This window comes from Chenopodium album, chromosome 16 (assembly GCF_948465745.1).
Source record: "Chenopodium album chromosome 16, dcCheAlbu1.1, whole genome shotgun sequence".
Classification (NCBI taxonomy): Eukaryota; Viridiplantae; Streptophyta; class Magnoliopsida; order Caryophyllales; family Amaranthaceae; genus Chenopodium; species Chenopodium album.
This window is the reverse complement of record NC_137849.1, coordinates 21,437,831-21,461,817: the sequence shown is the minus strand read 5'-3', so window position 1 is coordinate 21,461,817 and position 23,987 is coordinate 21,437,831. Positions and strand designations below refer to the sequence as shown.

Below are 23,987 nucleotides of genomic sequence, written 5' to 3'. Positions count from 1 at the left end.
AAGGCGGCATTGCCCCTGCGTTCCGGGAGCGAGTCCAATGCTAGCCGTTTACTTGGGGTCGGCCGACTGATACAAAACAATATGAGATCCCTTGATCTCTCAACCAAGTTTTGAGCTGAGGCGTTTCGAATTGAGGGCCATTGTTAAAAACCATAAACATAGGTACCCCAAACCGGGTGATGATGTTCTTTTAAATAAAAGAGATGACATACTTTGTCTTGATATTTATAATCGCCTCTGCCTCAACCCACTTGGTGAAATAATCCACAGCCACCAGAATGTACCGTTTTCCGCCTGGTGCAAGCGCATACGGTCCCAAGATGTCCATGCCCTATTTAGCAAACAGGATTGGGCTATGAATTGATGTCAGGTCAGTGGCCAACTGATGGATGAGCTTGCCAAACCTTTGGCACTTGTCACATTTTTTTACCATCTCCATGGCGTCTGACTCAAGATTGGCCCAGAAGTAACCCTATCGTCTGGTCCTGACAGCTAAGGATTTGCCGCCTATGTGAGAGGCGCAGTATCCCGCATGCAACTCTTCGAGAACTTCCTGCCCCTTTTCTGGGGTAACGCACTTCAATAAGGGCTTTAAGAAGCCTGCCTTGAAGAGCTCTCCATTTCTTATCTCGAAGTTTGCAGCTCGTTTTTTCAGGACAATCGCTTCCTGTGGTGAGTTAGGCAGCGTACCGTCTTGCAGGTATGCCCGGATGCCATCCATCTAGGTAGAGCTTCGGTCAAGTACTCCAATAGGCTCTTCTTCAGTTATACTTTTTTTTTATAACTTCCCATAAGACTGAACGAGGCGTATCACAGGAGGCGGAGGATGCCAATTTTCACAGTGCATCCGCCTGATTGTTTTCAAACCTGGGCACTTGACTCAGATGGAATTCTTCAACTATCCCAGCTTCAGCTTTGACCACCTGAAGGTACTTGATCATAGCCGAGTAAGTGGCTTCATAGTCACCATGGTATTGGCTTACGACCAACTGTGAATCAGAGCAGGCGTCAATTTTTGTCTCCCCTGTCGCCTTACACATGTGAATTCCTGCTAGCAGGGCTTCATATTTTGCCTCGTTGTTAGAGGCCTGGAACTTAAACCGTAGTGCATACTCATATTTGTCCCCCTCAGGAGACTGAAAGATTATGCTTGCAACGCAGCCGTTCATAGTAGAGCTCCCGTCTATATACACTTTCCAAACCTGATCAGGATTGTCCGGAGCAACCGGCCTTGTCATTTCGACAATGAAGTCCGTAAACGCCTGACCCTTCACTGCTTTTCTTGGTTCGAAAGTGATTTCAAGACTTTGCATTTCAATAGCCCATTTGAGCATCCTATCGGATGACTCCAAGGTTGTCATTGGCTACTTGAGAGGTTGGTCTGTGTAGACCACAACCGGATGTGCCAAGAAGTAAGGTTTTAACTTCTTGACAGCCATGTAATGTGCAAGGCCAAATTTTTCAACCATGGGATATCGTAGTTCAGCATTTCTAAGTACATGGCTAATGAAATAGACCAGCTGAATGCCGTCTCTTTCAGCAAGGAGAATGGCACTGAGGGCATGATCTGAGACGGCTAAGTACATGTAAACGTCTCTTTGGGCAGAGGGCTAACAAGCCTTGGCAAAGAGTGTAAATGTTCTTTCAATTTCTAAAAGGCTGCCTCAGCATCATTCCCCCATTCAAACCTTGTCTTCTTTTTTATTTCCTGGAAGAAATAGAGGCACTTGTCACCTGATCGGCTGAGGAATCTCCCCAAAGCCGCCAGGCAATCGATATGTTTCTGAACCTCCCTTACAGTACGGGGTGACTTCATGTCTATCACCGCCTGTATCTTCTCCGGGTTGGCCTCTATCCTCCTTTGGTTAATCAGGAATCCGAGAAACATCCCAGACTCAACACCAAAGACACACTTCTTGGTATTGAGCATGACCTTGTGCCGCCTAAGTGTAGTGAAGGTTTCTCGGAGGTTAGCAAGATAATCCGTCTATTGCTTGGATTTGACTATCATGTCATCAATGTACGCCTCTGCATTCCTCCCAATCTGATTAATGAAGACAGTATTAATAATCCGTTGAAAAGTAGCAGGCGCATTCTTCAAGCCAAACGGCATCACGGTATAGTAGAATAACCCCTGATCAGTGACGAAAGCCGTCTTCTCTTGATATTTTTCCCACAGGGGTATCTGGTGGAAGCCCGAGTAGGCATCCATAAAACTCATCAAGGCATGCCCGGCTGTAGAGTTGACCAGGTTGTCGATCTTTAGAAGCGGGTAACTGTCCTTTGGACGTGCCTTGTTCAAGTCAGTGTAATCTATACACATGCGCCAGGTGCCATTCGACTTCTTCACAAGCACAACATTTGCAACCCAATCAGGGAAGTTACATGGTCGAAAGAACCCAGCGTCTAACAGCTTTTTGACCTTGGCTGTTACAGCCTGACTTCTCTCCTCATCGTGATTTCTTTTCTTTTTCCGGATGAGCTTCTTTTTAGGATCCACAACGAGTTTGTGGACACCGAGATCCGGACTAATGCCTGACATCTCTTCCACTTCAAAGGCAAAGATGTCTTTGAATTCCTTTAGCAGAAGGTGCAAGTCTGCACCCAACCTTTCAAAGGCAGCCGCCCCACCTAAACAGTTCGCTCTGGACAGCTGTCATCCAGAGGAATATCAATATGATCGCCGGCCGACTGGGGACGGAGTTCATCTGACCTTTCCCCGATCAGTGATTGCAATTTCTTCTCTTTCTTCACCTCCACCAGTTGATCAGCTTTTCTTTTCTTCCTAGCTGCTGGTGGGGCTGGGTTAGAGTCCTTGACATCATTAAGGTCTATTGGCTCCTTCACATGACCGACTGCTGCAGCCGTTGGTTTGACGTCTAAGAGGTAACACTCCTTTGCCGTCTTTTGATCCCCGTTCAGGGAGCCAACAGAGCCATCATCCTTTTCATATTTTAGCAACATGAGAGCTGGGATGATGACGGCCTTGCACTCGTTTAGAGTAGGTCGACCCAGAATAATGTTATAGGCGGTCAGCTCTTTGACCACCAAAAACCGGACGATCATATGTCACCCTTTTCCCCTTTCCCCCAGCCGGATGGGTAAATCAATTTGTCCGACTGGGTGCACGACCCCTCCCCCGAAACCAACTAGAGGGCGGGAGATGTCGCGCAGGTTATCCAGCTTGTACTTCAGCTTGGATAGACACTTGTAGCTGATGAGGTCAGAGGAGCTAACCGTGTCGATAAGGATCTGATCAACCAGCTGGTTGGCGACCTTACATTCAATGACGACCGGGTCGTCATGCGTTCAGCGGACTTTGCCCCGATCCTTCTGAGTGATGAGGACGTCTGGGAAGATACCGCTGGCAGACGCTTGTCCCTCATCAACAGCATGGATCATCTTTTTCAGATGATCCTTGGTGCCTCGGATGATCGGACCACCGCTTGCGAATTCGCCTGCCATGGTGTAGACCGGCTCTTTATCAGTGTCCGAGCTACTAGCAGGCTGGGCAGTCTTGGACGACTGTCCAGGATTCGTCTTGACAGTCACTTTGGACTTCAAGATGTAAGATTTTAGCACCCCTTTGTCAGCTAGACGATCCAACATCCGCTTGAGGCTATAGCAGTCATTTGTGTCATGGCCAACTTCCTTATAGAAGTGGCAGTTTTTATTTTTGTTCCGCGATTGGACGAAACTCTTCATTGGATTCGGCTTCTCAATGGTCAGCCGGTCCTTTATCTCTATGAGGATGGAGTAGCAGTCTTTATTAAACTCGTACCTTGGGACGTACGGTTTGAATTCTTTCTTTTTCTTCTGGGTCGGCTGATCAGACTCATCAACCGCCCAGACTTCTTTTCTCTTTTTGCTCTCTTAAGCTTTCTGAGCCGGCTGAGCAGACCAACTCTCTTTCTGTTTGTCAGACTTTTTAGAGTCTGACTGATGGCTGGACAAGCAGAGGTCGGTGTCTTGAATAAAGCTCTGCGCCTCTATCAACGCCTCTTGGAGGGTGAAGACCTTCTTTCGAACGAGGTCAAACTTAAAGGTTGACCCATCCTTCAAACCCTTGAAGAAGTCTATGTAGGCTACCTCGTCAGACAGCCCTTATATCTGGATTCTCACGAGATTGAACCGCCTGACGTAGGAGCAAAGTCCTCTCTCTCCCTGCCGTATGGTGCTCAAGTCGAGACTTGTTTTCTTGGCAGGGATGTTCATCGAGAAGTTGGAGGCAAACAAGAAGGCAAGCCTCCTGAAGCTATCAATGCATCCGGCTAGCATGTTGCCAAACCATTGTTAGGCTATGCCCTTTAAGGTAGCTGGGAAGCATTGGAACCACATAGAGTCTTCCAACCCCTGCATGTGCATAAGGTTGGTGTAGGCCATGATATGGTCCTCAGGATTGGTGGTACCATCATAGGCACCAACCAAGACATTCTTAACCTTGGCCGACTGTGCCGCCTCGGTTATTCCTTGGTGAACGTAGAGGTTTGTTCACCAAGTCTGAGTAGATGGAGCTGCCAGTCCAGGTGCTGGACATTGTGTGCCGCCTGACCTCCGAAGAGGGCCGGCTGCATGAATGGTGGGACATAATGCCCATATGGCATCTGAGGCACATACGGGACTCTTCAGTGTGGGCAGACTTGCCGCCTGTATGGCTCTCATGAAAGGATTGAGAATTCCTTGCGGATGTATTTTTGAAGCTGTCTAGAAAGCTTGATGTAGAGGCTGACTCAGACAGCTGCTGGCTCCGGTTGTGCTCGATAATGTGTCGAGCATCGGAGAAGGTTTTCTTGCTGCCATCCAGCTGAATAGCTCAGATGACCTTCCTTTTGCCCGTCTAGGGCAGAAGGATCTTAGACCAGTTAATGGCAAGCGTAGTCTTCTCCTTTAGATGTGGAGTAGGCTTCCTGTCTCTACTAACTTTCTCCTCTCAGCTTCAGGAGTCTTTTTGGGTGACTAACCCTTGCTAGAGCCAACCGTCCTCTTATTGCTCAGGTCCTTGATTTCACCCTTGAAATTTGTTATGAATTTCATAAGCTCGTCTCGGGTGACAGGAGCCTGACCCCGTGCCGCCTGGGTGTTCCCAAGCGGTGGTCCAGCAGACTTGCTGGTACCAGCTTCATTGTTGCCCCGTTCCAGCTTATCTCTGGGACGGAGGCGCTTTGAGATGAGTGACCCATCAAGGGCCACATAAGTTTCAACCTCACAATTGTTATCTGAATCTTTGTCCGTATGGACCTCCCCATCGGCAGTAGGCCGGTTAGGTTCAGGTGGTGGTACAGACTCTTGAACCGTCTTAGAGGTACTCTCCCCACAGACGGCGCCAAATGTTTTGGGTGTTTTTGTCCCTTGGGAGAGTTACGTCACCAAGCTTGGTCCGGCGCGATCTGTACCTGTAAAAAAAGGAGACTCCGGTTAGTGGGAGCTCCGCCTCCGACGATCAAGATAGAACGTGTTGGAGAATGTAAAAAGTGCGTAAAGGTAAAAGTGAGATCTTCTCGGATTCCGATATCAGATGTTTTCTCCGATGTGAGAGAATGTAGGGTAGGCTGTAATAAATGAACGTGTCCCCAAAATGGGGGGAATCTCCCTATTTATAGGGTCATTGGTAAGTGTGCCCTCTCTTAGGTTCACTCTGACCTAATTCTGATCGGCCTGCGCCGCATTGCTGATTTCTCGAGATTTGGGCCCTAAAAGCGGTCTTTTCTCCCAATCTTTAGGGGCGCCACGTGTCAAATAGGGATAAGTCCAGTTTGGACTAACCCTGGGCTTACACATGTCGCCTGCTGGTTGGTCCACGTGGCATGGGTAAAAATTACCCAAAACAACGGCAATAACCGGCGATCCTTCTTCTTCGTCGGTTCTCTGATTTCTGCAATTTTTGCCAAATTCAATTATTTATTAACCTAATATATATCCCCAAATTTACCTGCATGAATCTTATTAATTTTAAGAAAAATTGTAAATAATAATCCCAACTTTGCTCCATTTTCTTTTAATAATCCCAACTTTGGATTATTTTGGAATAATCCCAACTTTGGAGGTTGTTTACTTTCTTCAATCCCAAATACTGGTTACTTATTGAAAAGGTTAATTTTTTTTCTTTTTTAGTAAATGCCACGTGTCAAGAGCTAATTAGCTAAAAGAATATTAAAAAAAAAAAAACAAAAATAAAAATTTCAGAAAACCAACCCTGCCCTTCCCTGACCACCCCAACCCCACTACCCAACGGAACCTAGCCACCCCAATCCCCTCCTGCACCGGAACCCTAGCCACCCACACCCCTCCTCCCGTCTGTTAGCTAGCTGCCCTCCTCCCGTCCTGTTGCCCCTTCCCCTTCCCCATTGAACCACCACCCCCAATTCCCGTAGCCCCAACTTCGAACCCTAACGATCAAGAATAAAAAGCTCGAGTAACATGATTAGGAAGAGTTCGATACGCCGCCTTAAATTCAACGCCGGAAGCGTGACGATTGAAGCGGAGAACTTCGTATGAGCTGCGAGATTTATTCAATGGCGGAATCAGGTTACAGTTTGTAATCGAAGGGAGAAGCTAAGATGGTGTCGGCGTATTGCAGGGAAAATGATGAAGCGAGGGTGGGGGAAACGCGAGGGAGGGGTGATGGGCTCGGATGTGGTAGTGGAGATTAAGGTGTGTCGGTGGTGGGTTTTCCGGTGGGATAAGGGGGATTGGGGTAGCTGGGGTTTAGGATTTCGGTGGAGAAGGGGGAGGGGCTGGGCGGGGTTTTAATTTTTTTTTTATATAATTTTTGGACCAATCACAATGTGACACGTGTTACATAACTTGTAATAACAGGTCATTGACCGGTTTGGGATTGAAGAAAGTAATGAAGGAATTATGTCTTCGATAAGTGCAATTACTAGATATATCAAGGATCACTATTATGGAGATAATAAGTTCATTCTATTGGGGCGTCATCCTCTGTTGCTAGACTATGAGAGATGATCTTTGGGCTAGTCAAATGGTCAATAGCCCTTTAGAATGGATCCTATATTGGTCACACACAAGGGTATTGGGTTAAGCAAGTAAGAGGCCCATTAATGGGCCTCATGAGCAATTAACTAATCATGAATTGGATTGGGCTAGCATAGTTAGATTGGAATTAGGTTTTGGGCTTTTGACATGGGCTCTTATTTAGAGATGAGATCTATAAATAAGAACCATGCCTAGGGTTTGCAGTAACCAGTCATAATTCACACACTGTGAATTTTGACATCAATGCAACCAATCCCAAAACCCTAATCTTCTCTCCAACTCATGGCCCTCATCCTCCCCTCACGTCCGTACGGCCGGCCACCCCTTGGTGGCGCGTGTGGTGGTTATCGTGGTGGTTCTTGGTTAGTATGTCTCTCCTCTCCGTTGAAGGTTGATTGAAGCGTTCAGTCACGACTAACTAGCATTAGTGGAGGTCTTAATCTGTGCCCGTGGACCAAGTAGAGGAATCACGCTTGGGGTTCTTTATCTCCCTTTGTTCTTGCTCGATCGCACGTGGAATCACGCTTCAAAGGTACGATTATTTGTGCTTTATGTGTTATGCATTAGATCCTTGGATTAGGTACTGTATGAATATGATTCTTGTTATTTCCGCTGCGTAGTACCTATAAACTCTTACAGTGGTATCAGTTAGCCTATTGCATTTACGCATATTGCCAATAATTCTTTGATAATCCACAATTTTAATTCAATTAGGAGGGAGAATATTTAATTATGGTTCAATTGTTGTATTTAATTGGATTAAACTTTTGGAATATATTAAATGCGATTTAATTATGCTCAAAATAGCCATGAAAGGACCGAATTTATGCCCTAATATGTTCGAATTTTCGAATCCCTAACCCTAATTATTCGAATAATTTCGAAAATCCTAGCCCTAAAATATGATTTTTGTGCTTGATTTTGATTTAATTCGATTTGTTTTATGTTTCATAATTTTAATTGGGTTGATTTATGCATAAAAATGTTTTATGTATGATCATAGATTTAATTTTAAATGTTAGAATTAAATTGGGATAAATTTTATGATGAACCCTAATTTTAAAGTTGAATGTGATTTAACTTTAATCTTATGGACTGATTTAATTTAATTAGGATAAATGTTATTTTAATTAAATTAAAACACAACAAAAAAAAAAGGAATTTTAGCAGCGGCAACCGCGGCTGGGTGGCGCAGCCACGGCGGCTGCCGCTGCAGGTGGTCCGGAGGGAGGGGTGGGGTGGGCAGCAGGTCGGGTCAGCAAAAGCAGCAACAGCAGCACCGTGCAAGGGTTGCGCGGCACTGCTGCTGCTGCTGTGCACCGCTGCAGTGCAGCGTACACCTCACGGTGTACGGCCACCGTGGCCGGCTTCGGCTGACCACACCACGGTGGCTGGTGCATATTTTCAAAAAAAAAAAAAAAAATTCAGTTTTTAAAATTTATTTCAAGATAATTATGAATTATTTTGGGATAAAATCAGTTTTATTTTGGATAAGTTAAAATATTTTGAAAATATGATCTTTTATTTTAAAAGATAAAATTGGTTTTATTTGGATAAGATCTTTTATTTTAGGATAAAATCAAATATTCAAAAGTTGTTATATTTGATATTATCCATATTTAAGTTGTTAAATTGGTAATTATCCTAAATTAAAGTGGTTAATTATGGATAAGATTTGTTAGGATATTCTGAGCATATTCCAAAAGGATAATAATTGATTTAAATAATGTGATTATCCCATAATTCTTTTTTGGATATAATTGATTTAAAATATTGTGATTGGCTAGTAATTAGGATAGAATTTCCTAACTTTCTTAGGATAATCTTTGAGGATAAATATGATTTATCTTTTAAGATTAAAATAAGATTTGATTCTATCTCATGACTAATTTAGAATATATGATATTTTATTGATGATCATGAATAATATATGATATTATCTAATTGCTTTAATTAAAATATGAGATTTTTAGATGCCATGTTTCCTTAATTGTGAACATTCGATGTTGTAGTTTAGGAAAGCATGATGAGTGATTTATTATGTGGCGATTTTATAATATATGATGTTGTTTATTGCTATATAATGACTAGTATGGCCCAGTAGATTGCTAAATACGATCTGCGCATCGTGATGTATTTTTGTAATCTTAGTACGGTCTACGAACTGATAAAGTATTTTGTAATTTTATTTTATTTTATTTAAGTAGTAGATAGAATAGAATAGAATTACAGGTTGCAGTTAATCCAAGAAGCCCATGAAGTGAAGGCCCAAAGGAGCAAGATGGATGCGATCCATGATGATTCAAGTGGGAGCATTTACTTTATTAGTTTTCTTAGGATTAGGGGCCATGCTATGTCTTATTTATGCATTCAGTATTTTATGCATGTTAGATTTTATTGATGTTTTGTGATGATGCGCTAGAGTTCACTATTTAATCACAACATAATAAATCTAGGTCCCATTAATATTGAGGCAGCTTTTCCAATTAAAAACCCGATGAAACCTTTGACATTTATGATGGGTCATGCCAAAGCTGGGCATCATATTTTTCATTGGGGAGTGGGGGTAGGACAAATTCTACACTTTTAATTGGTTATACTCAACAAGGTTACCTAAAGATAAAGTTTAGAACCTTGAAGCTAAGGGTAATAATTAAACATGTGATGGTTATTTATTCAACCAAGAATTACAAAGAGTTGTAATCAGTAAAGAGTTTACTCACCTTGAAAATGTAATGGTTGATGGCAGGGCCAAAGTCCGGTCAATTATTGCACGAATAAAGGATCTTGGAATCATTTAATTCAATTGGGATCACTTAAATTGGATAGAGTGTTTTAAAGTTACCAATTTAATAATCGCTTAAGGTACTTTAAATTTCATAAACATAATTGAATTTTGCGTTTACTTAATAAGTAACATGTCGTTCTAATTTTATTATTATATTTAATCTCCTCGATTGAAAATAAAGTTGAGAAACGTTCTCAAAAGGTTTAAAAGATAATCCATAAACCTATATTCCAATTTTGCTAAAATTGTTCTAAAAGGCAAGTTTTAGAAATTCATGTCACATGTCTAAGGTTGGTTTTATTCAAAATGTTTGAGTAAAATGCCAACACATCTTCATTTTGAAAAATGTTTCAAGAGATATAATGAGATGAGAGGTACAATCCCTCAAAAGACAAGTGTACAAGTCCAATAAAAACTCTTATCTTCAATATGATTGAATATAAGAAAGTGATTGGAAATCTCTATGATCAAAAGTTGATCAAATAACAGTATTCTTCATCTACTTTATATAGAGTTTAATACGTGATTAAACTCAAATATAAATAATGATAGAATAGACTTAGCAAAATCATAAAAAATTAAATGTGCTTAAAGTAGTTAAGTAAAGCATCAATTTGAACCTAAGAGAAATGTTCTAAGTGGCTCAAAGGGAAAGGTTTAGGAATATATGAGGATTGCATTAAGAAGTTATAGGCCAAGAATTGCAAACAAGTTGCTACTTCTCAAACCTAGAACTACTTACATGCTAAAAGTTGTTATGAACAACAAATGTTTCAAATTAAATGGACCAATTCCAATTGATTAGAAACTACCTCATAAAGTTGGAAGGTAAAAGAATGGAAATGTTCCAATTTAAGAATTATATTATAGAAATTGATTTGGCATATTGCTACTTCTTGGAAATATGATGTCTTGTTTAGATCATTCATTGCACAATGTGATTGGACTTAAGGAAGAAGTTATTGCTAAAGGAGAAATAAATCTACAAGTTTAGAAGCAAATGTTGCTACTTCACAAGTAGAATCTACAAGTTTGGAAGCAAAAGTTGCAACTTTGCAAGTAGAACCAGTATTTCACCACTAATAATTGGCTAGAATTAAATAAATGTTATTCATTCTTGCCATTATCAAAACACCATTCAATGTTAGTAATGACTAAATGTAAGCATCGAAAATTCAAAAACGTGGAATAAATGTTATTCTATGCTTCTTTGAGTCATAATGTGTTTTGAATTGCTAAATAGGTTTAAAATTCTATATGATAGAAATAATTAAACAATTTCTATATATATAAATTGTCTCTAATATGTCAATTAATTCAAATGAAAATGAAAATTGCATGCGAAAGATCCAAAGGGATGGACTTTCAATATCATTAGATTATGAATCTATTGATACATGTAATTATCATTCTAATTTGAAATTTTGACTAAGTCACCATTTAGAGAAATGATGATGAGAACTCAAGGTCGAATACATATCGATGTAAGAAAACCAAAGGTTCCAAGGTTAGAGACGACAATGAAACTTCATTTGTGATATGATCACTACTTGTGCTTAGTTGAAACATAAGGGTGAAAATTTTGAAATGTTCAAAATGTTCAGTATGAAGTTCAGTATCACAAGAAAATGATTACATTACAATATGATTGTAATTGTGAAAATTTAAGTCAAGACATGTAATTGGCAACATATTCAAAATATTGCGATATGATCGTAATAATGAGAATTTAAGCCAACACATTGATAAACATCCAAGAGTTATGAAATCGTTTTACAACAAACTCCGAAAGAAAACCTTATGAAGTGTTTATGAAGGGAGATATCAATCTATATGAGATATATTTTGATAATGGATGTAAATTACCTATCTTCCAACCATTGTTCAAGGGATATACTTTTAAGATAAGCTACAAAACTAAACAAAAAATTACATAGGTCAAATCAAATGTAGCAAAGGCTTCATATGTGATATGGATAAGAAAAGTTCTTATTAAGTCTTTCTACAAAGCAAGGAATAAAACATGTATTAAACCGTTTGATGCACGTTCGATTCCTATATAGAGCACGGGGTACTACTACACAAACCATACTTAGCACAAAATGTTTGTTGCTTAAGTAGGTGCCCTTATGGAAATTGTTCCAAAAGGTCAAGTGGGAGTAGTGTAAATCTCAAAAGAGTTAGAGAAAAGCAACAAACAAACATGGTTCAAAACCATGGTTGGTTCACCCTATGCTAAATATGCCTCCTCAAAAGGCAAGTGGGAGTATAAGAATCTCGAAAAGTTCGAGAGCCTTGAAAGAGTTCAAGAAAAGTGATTTCGAAAATCTCGAAGAAATTTGAGAAGTTATCGAATAAAAGCAACAATGTGAGCATGATTCACCTCATGTTACAAATGACAACGCGTGGTCTCATTAAGTGTAATGGGATTAATAACCATGTGTCGAAGGTAGTACATTCCAAGTACAAATCCTCTATTGTCGTTTCTCATTGAAAGCTAAACAAAGTTGTTGTATGAGTTTCAATTGTTGCATAAAAACCCACAGTGATGACTAGCATATGTAAAACTTAGCCAAAGAAATGTGATTTCATATTGACTAAGAGTTCTAAAACATTTATTTTGGAACATTATGATTATGCAAGTAATAAAGATGATTTGACAAGTTATAACTCCAAATGGTTCAAAACCAGGAAATCTGAAATAGATTCTAAATCTGTAAGCAAGTGTATGACACTTGAATAATTTGCCTAAATTGGGTGAAACCCATTGTAAGCAAAACAGACAAGAAAGAAAAATGTTTTCTAACTAAAGCAAAGACTTGTTAAGGGGTTCAAGAGATTCTTAGTATGACTATGACTACGATGAAACCTTTACATTAGTCATGTTGCAAAGATCTATTAAAGATACTTTAGTGATTTCTACCTTATAAGATTTGGTAGATGGATTTCAAAATACTCTCTTGAAATTGTTCATGAAATAAGATTTGTATATGATACAATCAAAAGTTTGGAGATCCAATAATCCTAGGGATGCATAAAAGATCCATAATGGATTGAAGTTAGCATCAGGGAGTTAATGTTCTTAATTTTGTGAGTTAATCAAATCGTTTGATGTTCTCGTTAAAATGAAGAGAAAGGTCTTGTGTGTACAAGATGTTTAGTGGGAGCTATGAAGTCTTCTTGGTCTAGTATAAAGAGCAATTATTCATTGCTTGAAGAGTCAAGTGGTGGGTAATGCATTTTGTATGAAAACCTTGAAGAAGAAGATGAGTACATTTGGGATTCAAGATCTATATAGATAGGTCTCGAAGGATGTTTGAGTTTTGGTTAAGAAGCTTATATTGATAAGATTCTTATAGAGTTCAACATTATATTGAAAGGAGTTTCAATCCCATGTAACATGGCACATTGCTTAATGATTCAATACTTTGAGAAAGGTTGATGAAATTAAGATTTTGAGTGATGATCCTTATGCAATTTGCAAAGGATGCATCATGCATGTCATGGACTATACTCGCCTATTTGATTCACGTGTTTTTAAAGAACAAGTGATGATAGATTTCACTCAAAATCCAATGTAACGTTGGAATACAAATTAGAAATTCCTAAATTCCTTGCGAAAGGGCGAAAGAAAAATTCTTAGTGTATGGAGATGAAAATGATTATAAGATTTAGAAATTGCAAAGTTCATGTTTATGAGAATGTCTCATGAACTCTACTTTCTAAACCCCTTCCATGACCAAGGTATGAGAGTCATACTAAGGTTTTTGGATTGAAGCAAGTTATGTAATTTTAGTTGTGTATGTTTTGAGAAAGCATATTACAAAAGTAAATACATTGGCTTGCAGAATTATGTTTATCAATTGAAACAAAGTTTCAATCTTATTTAATCGTGGTTTCAAGATTAAATAAAATGTCCAAAATAATTATGAATTGATGGGCTCACTAGGTTGATGACCTTTTGAATGAAACCCCACAGGTGAACTAAATTCATATATTATTTAAGTTCCTAGTTCGAAATCATTAAACTGGACATAAATGATTTCCAATAATGGACTAGCATGTTAAGATTGATTGGATAGCGCAGTTTCATGGGCTATAGGAGCGTAGTGATGCTCGGTCAATCACATGGATATGCATGAATGATGCATGATCGAACTATAGACCTACTTTGAAGTTCAAGTATAGAACTTCCGGATATATTAGTGGATTCCTTTGACATGAGTGGAACACTGTTTCTATTCAATGATTGTTTTGACTGTGGTACATTCAAACGTCTTGCCGTAAATGGGGATTATAAAGGATGTTTCCCGGTCACTTCATGAATTGAGTGGGAGCTTTGGTTGCCATAAGATTGGATTGAGTCTACCTATTTAATTAGGAATGTGTCTTGGCCCCTTGAAGAGGGAGAATTCAGAAAATGCATGGCCGTGCTCAAATGGATTACATAGTAATCATTTGTTTTGTAATTCTAACTCAGATTTCAAGAAAAGATTTGTAGATTAATATGATCACGACATAAGATGCAATCATATTATCAAATCGACACACATTGACTTAAGGAATTTGAATATTGCGCATTTGTCTCAGACAAGTGGGAGATTGAAGGAATTATGTCTTCGATAAGTGCAATTACTAGATATATCAAGGATCACTATTATGGAGATAATAAGTTCATTCTATTGGGGCGTCATCCTCTGTTGCTAGACTATGAGAGATGATCTTTGGGCTAGTCAAATGGTCAATAGCCCTTTAGAATGGATCCTATATTGGTCACACACAAGGGTATTGGGTTAAGCAAGTAAGAGGCCCATTAATGGGCCTCATGAGCAATTAACTAATCATGAATTGGATTGGGCTAGCATAGTTAGATTGGAATTAGGTTTTGGGCTTTTGACATGGGCTCTTATTTAGAGATGAGATCTATAAATAAGAACCATGCCTAGGGTTTGCAGTAACCAGTCATAATTCACACACTGTGAATTTTGACATCAATGCAACCAATCCCAAAACCCTAATCTTCTCTCCAACTCACGGCCCTCATCCTCCCCTCACGTCCGTACGGCCGGCCACCCCTTGGTGGCGCGTGTGGTGGTTATCGTGGTGGTTCTTGGTTAGTATGTCTCTCCTCTCCGTTGAAGGTTGATTGAAGCGTTCAGTCACGACTAACTAGCATTAGTGGAGGTCTTAATCTGTGCCCGTGGACCAAGTAGAGGAATCACGCTTGGGGTTCTTTATCTCCCTTTGTTCTTGCTCGATCGCACGTGGAATCACGCTTCAAAGGTACGATTATTTGTGCTTTATGTGTTATGCATTAGATCCTTGAATTAGGTACTGTATGAATATGATTCATGTTATTTCCGCTGCGTAGTACCTATAAACTCTTACAAGTAAACAGCCCCCAAAGTTGGGATTATTCTGGAATAATCCAAAGTTAGGATTATTAAAATAAAATAGAGCAAAGTTGGGATTATTATTTACAATTTTTCCTAATTTTTAACTGGCAACAAAATCCAAGTATTTTTAGGTTTGATTTATTGATTAATTAATGGAAGGGGGCTTTTTTGAGGGTTGGGATGGGAGGTGGGGCGTTTTCCATGGGTAGGGGTGGGACGACTAGTGTTTTCCAATTTGGGGGTTGGCTGGTGATTTTTTTATTTGTTTTTTTTATTTTAGACCAATCACACGCAGTGTTGCCATGTGTCTAGGTGACTTGTTATAATAGGTTGTTGACTCATTGTTAACTAGTTGGATATGCTAGAAGAAAATGCATGTGAACATTCGAATTATTCTAGAATAATCGAAAGTTATGATTATTTAGAGTAAATCAGTCAAAGTTAGGATTATTAAGTGAATTTTCCCAAAAAATAAAACGATGTAGCTTGACTAAGTTTATGAGAAAATACATGGGGTTTTTCCATATAGTAACCCTCTAACTTTCCTTTTTCTACGATGTGCCCCCTTTTTGAGAAACGCACACTATAACCCCAAAAGACATTTAATTTCTATATGGTAACCTTACCGTTATCCGACTGTTAATAAATTCTGTTAGTGGGGCCCACTCTCCACTTAATAATAATTTTTTATCGATTTGTGTGTTAGAAATTGTTCCCTTAAAGGTTTTTGGGGATACTTTGGCCCTTACGGGTCCGATTTGAGCTCAAATTTTGGAAAAAAAAAATACATAAACGCCTCTTTCTGCTTATTAAAAAATGTCCAGATTTGTGTGTTTACGTATCAATACACAAAATGAGGCATGTACGTTATTTTTTTGCCAAATCTAAGCTCAATTTGGATCTTTAAGATAAAAAATAGCCCCCAAAACCTTTAACGGAACAATTTTCAACATGCAAATCGATAAAAAATAATTATTAACGGGAGAGTGAGCCCCACTAACAAAATTTGTTAACGGCGGATAACAGCAATGTTACCGTATAAAAACTAAATGTATTTTGGGATTATAGTGTGGATTTCTCAAAAAGAGGGGGTATATCGTAAAAAATGAAAAGTTAAAGGGTTATAACGTAGAAAAACTCAAATACAAGTTATCAAGTGGTAAGTTTGTAAATATTTTACTAGAGATTTGTGTTTTAATAAAAGCAATTCTATGTTTTGACTAGCTGGCTTTGTTCACATAAATCAATTCATGCTTTTTCAAGCTCAGCTTCAATGGTAGAGTGAAAGCTTAAATTTTGAGCCCTACCTTTGTTGATGGGCTGGGCCTATACAACCCCTAAGGCCTATGGGCTTGGCCCACAACCGACCCAACCCATCCCATCTTTAAAATTCTGTAACACTACCAGCAGATGAAGGCAGGGGAAAATAGAACACAATATGTGATATTCCAGATACAAAAAACCTCCAACTTAAATGACGACCCAATGTCATACAACTTTCTACTGTAAATTCAAAGACATTTACAACATATTGCCTAGACAGTGATGTACATCAACTGAAAGTTACTAAATTTTGCTTATGAATTTTGGAAGGGGAAAAAAAAAAGTCGCATATACAGCATACGATAGATCAGTACTTTTCAGAGACTGGTCTTGAAGGAAAGAGTCTCAAGAGAAATGTTAATAACGACCATAGACAGACCAGAGCAACAAAATAGAAGGTCACGGACACTGCTGCTAAAGCTCCGCTTCTCTCTACCACTTCTTGGGTAGACTCAACCCCACTCATCATAAATCTCAAACCCTCAACATAAGTTATAGCTCTAGTTAGTTGATAGAACCTATAAACCTGCCAAGAAAAGTCACAACCATAAAGGAAAAATAAATAGGTAAGATAAGAAAAAATGAGAATTAATTGAAGCAAACAGATACCTCAAAGATAATCGGAACTAAAGGCCAACAGGCCGATCCTCGTTTATCAATAAAAGCCTCAAGTGCATACTGACCCAGATAACCAACTAGCAAGGGAGTCACTGCAACAATAGCATTCATGCCAATCACTGGCCATGTGGCGTAAGTTACCGCTATAGGAGCAATTACCTTCAGGCCCATGGCAAAAAAAGAAGTCGATAGGTGTCCCTTCAGACCAGTTATGAGGCTCCATCGTTTTGCACTAAATTGAAGATATGGCCTTTGGATACGATCAGTTATTAGAAGGAAGATTGCAATACCAGAATAGAACACAGCTTCACTAGAAAGGATACCAGCAATCTCTGTTGTGTGCCATAGTAAATCGAGATTAGTGTACAACTATGTGAGGACTTAGTGCACAAACCATATGTGAAAAAGTCTGACAGAGAAGGAGTCGACTAAAAAAGAACTCCTTTCGTGAACTAATGATCATTAATTTCTATATTACTATGATGATTCATGATAGAAGAGTCTCTCGTCAATTATCGTGACAACTAAGGACCACTTCAATTGACAAAAAATTAACAAGCAGATGAACTATTCTGGATAAACACTGCAATGTTTGACAACAAAATGTAACTTAAGATCTTTGGGAAAAGGAGAGTAGAAAGCTTAGTGAAGAGTCTGCAAAATCGCCAACTAACACAAACATGACACAGTGGTTTAAGCATATTGTTCGGTAAAGTATTTAAGGAAAAGAGCTATCTCTAAAAAGTGAGCTTAAATTTGTCAACAGCCCTGCATTAACTTCTATCAAATTAAACCTTTGCAGTTTGCAATAATATTTAGTAATAAGAAAGAGCCGTAAGATACTTATACAATCTGCAGACTACAACAGTTATGTCCTGCAAACTCTAATTTTAGACATTTATGTGAGTGTCGTGCTAGCACTAATCTCTGCAATAGTTCAGTCCTGCAAGCTCAAATTTTAGAAACTTATGTGGGTGTTGTGCTAGCACTCGTGAATACATACATTTCAATTCCTGCCAATAGTTCACAAATAAATTATTATTGACATATGGACAAAATGAAACAAGCACTAGAGTACTAGAAATCAAATATATCAACCTACTCAAGAACAAATAGCATGAGAAAGTTACCTGCAAGAGCCTCATTCTTGAAAACACCATCAAATGCATTAGATAATATTATTGGAGGGAGTATCAAAGATAGTATCAGAACAAGTGGTGCAAAAATCCAAATCACAGAACCACCATCATCCTTAAATGGAGATGAAGACAGCTTGCTCTCTTCAATAGCATGGTGAGTTACCCCATAAAACGAAACTGAACCCGATTTCCCTCCAAACGGTTCAACACTAGCATACTTAGAAGAAAGTTTTGATTTCACAGGCAAATCAGAATGCACCTCAGGAATATCAGCATTACTCTTTGAAGGAACTTCCAATATGTCATTCGAATCAGAGTGTAATGCATATATTTTAGATACTTCCTTTACTTTTGGCAACAGAGATACCTTAACTCCCCATTTCAAATTAGAAATTGCATATGCTGAAGAATTCAAACCACAATTAGACATCAAAAAACTGAATCAAGCAAGAAAGCTCAGAACAATTTTTGCCTACTACGTATATCTAATCAAATGGGCAATAAAATGAATTACTATTATTATCAAAGCAAAAATTAACGCAACATTATATCCCCAGTACAAATTAGAGATTGCATATGCTGAAGAAAACCATAATTAGACCCCAGAAAACTAAATTAGCAAGAAAATTCAAAACAATTTTAGCCAATATATGATCAAATGGGCAATAAAATGAATTATTAAAGAAAAATTAACACAACATTAGAACATACAACCCCATTTCTAATTAGAGATTGCAAATGCTGAAGAAAGAAATCAAATTACACCATAATAAGACCCCAGAAAACTAAATTAAGCAACAAAGTTCAGAACAATTTCAGCCTATATTTAATCAAAATATCAAATGAGCAATAAAGTGAATCATTAGAACAACCAATATACTTATACTTACATTTAGCAAGATTATTAAACTGGATATTCCGGTGCCCTGCATTAATCACGGTCGAACGAACCTATCAAACCCAGAAAATAATAGAATTAGTAATAAAATTTTCCATGAAATCGAACAATTTTCAACCAAATTTGAAAAAAAATATTACATTTTTTACAGAGTGGGGATGAGGAATCGTCAGGGATCCAAAAGAACAACAAATGGATTGTAAACCCATTGATTGATTTTTTTTTTTTTTAAATATTTGGGTAGGGTTTTAGGCAGTTGAAGAAGGGTTTAACATTTCTAGCAAGTGCTGTGAGTTTGAGATAAAGCCAACGGTGAAAAGGATATTGTCTTGTTTAATTCCTGAACTATGTTGGGCTTTAAAAATTTGATGCAGGGCCGGGTGGGTCAAAATATGGATTAAGCCCAATCTCAGAACATGTATTTGAATTCAATCCTTAATAGATGATGATGGGAAATTTTATCCAGAACTACCCTAAAGATAGGGTTATTTGTGAACAACTATGGAGTATCCATTTTTTTTTTATTTGTAAACAACTGTCCATTTTTTTTTATTTGTGAACAATTACCCGCAAGTTTGAATCATTTAGGTAGCACTTCCCAGTAACGTTTTTCGTCCAATTAAAAAATGTTACTATAGCCCACTTTTTAACTATTCCCCTCCAATTAACCCCCCCCCCCTAACTACCTGTTCTCCTCCTCTCTCTTCCCTAATTAATTTTCCCTCCATTCTCACTCAAAATATCCGATTGAAGAAATCAAGCAATTGAACACAAATTCTTAGTAATTCATGTAATCTTTCACAATTTCCTTTTAATTCATTGTTTGTTGTATTTATTTACAAATTTTAATTGAATGCAATTAACATAATTATGGTTTAAATTAGTGACTCGGATTGGGGTTTATGGGTTCAAAATATTTGGGGGTTTTTATTTCTAAGGTTTGGGGGTTTAATTGAGGTCTTGGTTTCAGTTTTATTGACTTTGAGATTGAATTCAATTGCATTTTAATTAATAATTGACTATTGTAATTGGTAGGTTGTCTAATTCTTCATACCACTCCGCTTTGCAATATCATCCAAACAAGTGCAATTGCGGCATTCCACCAAAATTGGAGACATCATGGACTCCAACAAAACCCTGGAAATCTGGGATAAGATTCTTGGCTTGTAAATTCTATGATATTGCATCTGGTATAATAGGATGCAAGTTTTTCAAATGCATTAATGAAGAAATACTTGAGTGGCACAGGGTTGTTACTAATCAACTTGTGTTAGAGAAAAAGCTGATGAAAAATGAGATTGTTATTCTGACGCAACAGGTTTGCCAACTTCAAGACAAAAGGCAAGGGTGGAGATTGAAAAGGAACGACTTAACAAGAAATGCAAGACACTATGTGCTGCTATGAAGAAGGCAATGGTAGGTGACTTGCATAAAATTTCAGGATTGATGCAGATGGTGATTGTTGTTGTTATTGGAATACTAAAAAAAAGGAAGGACATTGATGTATTAGCTAGGCAACTAGGTAATGATTGGGATTACATTTGCACTGTTTTAATGGCATTAGTCGCAAATTTTGATATGTAAACAAAGTGTTAGATTATGTAAATAATCTAGTATATATATAGTTTGTAAATTACTAATGTAGCCTTAACCCTAACCTAGTGTATGCTTGTATTATATATTGATGTTTAATCAACGAGAAAGGCACGACAAATATTCTCTCATCTCTCATATTCTCTCATGGTATCACGAGCTTAGGTTACGATCCGACCTAGTTCTCTTTCTCACTTCTCTTCTTCTTTTCTTCTTCCTCTCTTCCTTAACCATGGTCGAATACTCCAAAATTCCCCTTGCTACCGTTGTTCCCAATATCAAGGCCTGTATTCCTATAGTCCTTGATTACAATGGCAAGCAGTATAATAGCTGGTCTACCTTGTTTCAATTACACTGCCGTGCACATTTGGTCCTCGACCATATTAAACCTAAAGTTAAACCAGTTGTACCGGCCGCCGCTAAGGAAGCTCCACCAGCTGACATGGACCTTTGGCAACGACTTGACGATATTGTGCGTCAATGGATTTATGGGACAATTTCCAATGATCTTCTCAATTCCATCATTGATTCGAATGATAAAGTGATTGATACGTGGAATCGATTGGAAATTTTTTTCCGCAATAACAAGTCAGCTAGGGCTTTGCAACTTGATGCCCAATTCACAAACACTCGGCTAGAGCAATTTGATGGTGTCCGTCCCTATTGCTTCCAACTCAAATCTCTTGCTGATAGTTAGAAGAATGTAGGAGATCAGGTCTCCGATAATCGAATGGCTTTGCAACTCTTGAAAGGTTTCTCAGAGGAATATAAACCCTTTCGCACATCCGTTCGACATCTCAACCCTTTTCCCTCTTTTGATACCCTCCGATCTATGCTATAGTTAGAGGAACAAGGGAATGCTGCGGATTTATCTTAAGAGTCACATGATGAGGCTCACCTATCGCATGCTTCTCTCTCAGCACTGCAACACAACAATGATCAATCCCATAGTTCTCATTCTCGTGGGGGAAATCCGCGTTCTGATGGCCGGAAAAATAAGGGCAAAGGCGGTACCACCAAGGGGAAAGGTGGTGCCGGACAGCAGCAGCGTGGTGGCTCCACGCAACAGCAGCATCAGCCCTCGCATGGAGCACCTGTGGCACAGCAGCAGCAGCCCCAGGCAAGATGGGCGTATCCCCCACCTTGGGCATATTGGCAACTAGCACCGTGGGCAATGCCTCCCTGCCCGTATCCCTCTCAAGGTTAAGGTCCGCAGTAGTGGGCAGCTTCTAGACCCATGTCCTCTCAGTCCGGTGTGGTAGGGCCGAGACCACCTCCAGCATATTTTGTGAACGATCTGTCTCAAGCTTCGGGTTATATGCCGACCAACATTGAGCAAGCAATGCATAATATGACTCTTGCCGACCCGAACTATTATATGGACACCGGTGCTACATCCCATATGACAAACTCTCAAGGTAACTTGTCGTCATATTCTCATTTACGTAGAAATAATAATAATTCTATTATCGTTGGTGATGGTAGCAAAATTCCAATTCACGTTTATGGTCACAAAATCTTGAATCCAAACACACTCCAACTCAAAAAGGTCCTCCATGTTCCCAAACTTGTCAAAAATCTTATCTCAGTTAGAAAATTCACTATTGACAATAATGTTTCAATTGAGTTTAATCCTTTTGGGTTTTCTGTGAAGGACTTACAGACGGGGAGCAAAATAGTGAGATGTAATAGCAGTGGCGATCTCTATCCCTTCTTCACCAATCGTCAACTCTTTTCAGCTTCTATTCCGTCAGCTTTTGCAGTTATCTCTCCTAGTGTGTGGTATTCCCGTTTAGGTCATCCGGGAAATGCAATTTTAAGTTCTTTGCATAGTAGTAATCTTATCAATTGTAATAAGGCTATTAAACATTTTTGTCATTCTTGTCCTTTAGGAAAATTAATAAAAATGTCTTTTTATGATTCTTTGACTCATACTACTATGCCGTTTGATATTGTTCATAGTGATTTATGGACATCTCCAGTCCTTAGTTCTCTTGGCCACAAATATTATGTTCTTTTTCTTGATGATTACACGAATTTTTTATGGACTTTCATGATATCTTCTAAGTCTCAAGTCTATACATTGTTTAATCGTGTTAGAACATATATCAAAACCCAATTTGAGAGAGAAATCAAACCTTTCCAATGTGACAATGGTCGCGAGTTTGACAATGATTCATTTACAAAATTTTGTCACCAAAATGGAATGACTTTCCGTCTTTCTTGTCCATATACATCTCCTCAAAATGGCAAGGTCGAAAGAAAAATAAAAACAATAAACAATATCATTCGTACTCTCCTATGTCATGCATCTTTGCCTCCATCCTTTTGGCATTATGCATTGGAAATGGCCACTTAACTCCACAATATCTTGCCTACAAAGCTTCTTAATTACAAATCCCCGACTCAAATTCTTTACCAAAAGAATCCCGACTATTCTCATCTTCGAGTTTTTAGTTGTTTGGGTTATCCTCTTCAGACGTCAGCCGCTTGGGGGTTGACCTTGTCACCCTTAGGAACCAGCACAGGGACGAAATTGCCCAAGAACAGAAAAGACTGGTTGTTGAGAACGAGCGGGACAAGGAGGCTCGGCTGCGTATCGCGTGGCGTCTGCTCCATCCCAAAATTGAGTTTGATGTGCTGAAGCTTCGATACGACTACACCACTGAGGTGTACGACGCATAACAGCTCAACGAGGAGGCCCCGCCTCCCTTCAAGGCTTGGGCCCTTGAGCAAGGCTATGAGGTCTCCGATGACGAGGGGGAAATGGAGCCAGTTGTAGGCCAGGACGAAATTGGAGATGATCAAGTCCAGGCTCCGGGTGATCAGACTGTAGCAAGCCTCCCAACCTGTCAGGACCAGCCGGAGCTGACCCAGTAGCAATGATTCAGCTTCCTCCCTTTATTTCAGCCATATCTTCGGCGACAGGCTTTGTTTTCTAGACGCCAGTTCCTACATGCCTCAGCAACTTTCTGTGTTCGTAAAATTTTCCAGTTTTTCACAGCATTATTTCGGTTCTAGTTGTGAAAGATATTCCTCAAATTTCCTACGTGTAAAAAATCCTATGTTTTTTACTCATTACGGATGGTCTTTCCAATGAGAACCTTTTTTATGCATATGACAATAATGTTAATCAAAATTACGCACATGAAATACTTAGAACTTTTTGAGTCTCATCCACTCATTCTAAAACATTGCCAAAATAAATTTTAGGAATCAAAATAGAAATCCTCCCC

At 38.9% G+C, this 23,987-nt stretch overlaps 2 protein-coding genes across 2 annotated transcripts; one reads left to right on the top strand and one right to left on the bottom strand.

Moving 5' to 3' along the window:
• Nucleotides 1–16,629: 16,629 nt before the first annotated feature.
• Nucleotides 16,630–19,453, bottom strand: LOC145585018 (uncharacterized). Its single transcript, XM_081641785.1, has 5 exons — nucleotides 19,299–19,453; nucleotides 19,151–19,211; nucleotides 18,252–18,662; nucleotides 17,113–17,453; nucleotides 16,630–17,029 (listed from the first exon to the last, which is right to left on the bottom strand). The coding sequence occupies exons 1-5, from the start codon at nucleotides 19,365–19,367 to the stop codon at nucleotides 16,811–16,813; spliced, it is 1,101 nt and encodes a 366-aa protein (XP_081497911.1). The 5' UTR covers nucleotides 19,368–19,453; the 3' UTR covers nucleotides 16,630–16,810.
• A 1,530-nt stretch (nucleotides 19,454–20,983) lies between these two features.
• On the top strand, nucleotides 20,984–21,448 carry LOC145583982 (uncharacterized). Its single transcript, XM_081640926.1, has one exon. The coding sequence runs from the start codon at nucleotides 20,984–20,986 to the stop codon at nucleotides 21,446–21,448; it is 465 nt and encodes a 154-aa protein (XP_081497052.1).
• Nucleotides 21,449–23,987: the final 2,539 nt, after the last annotated feature.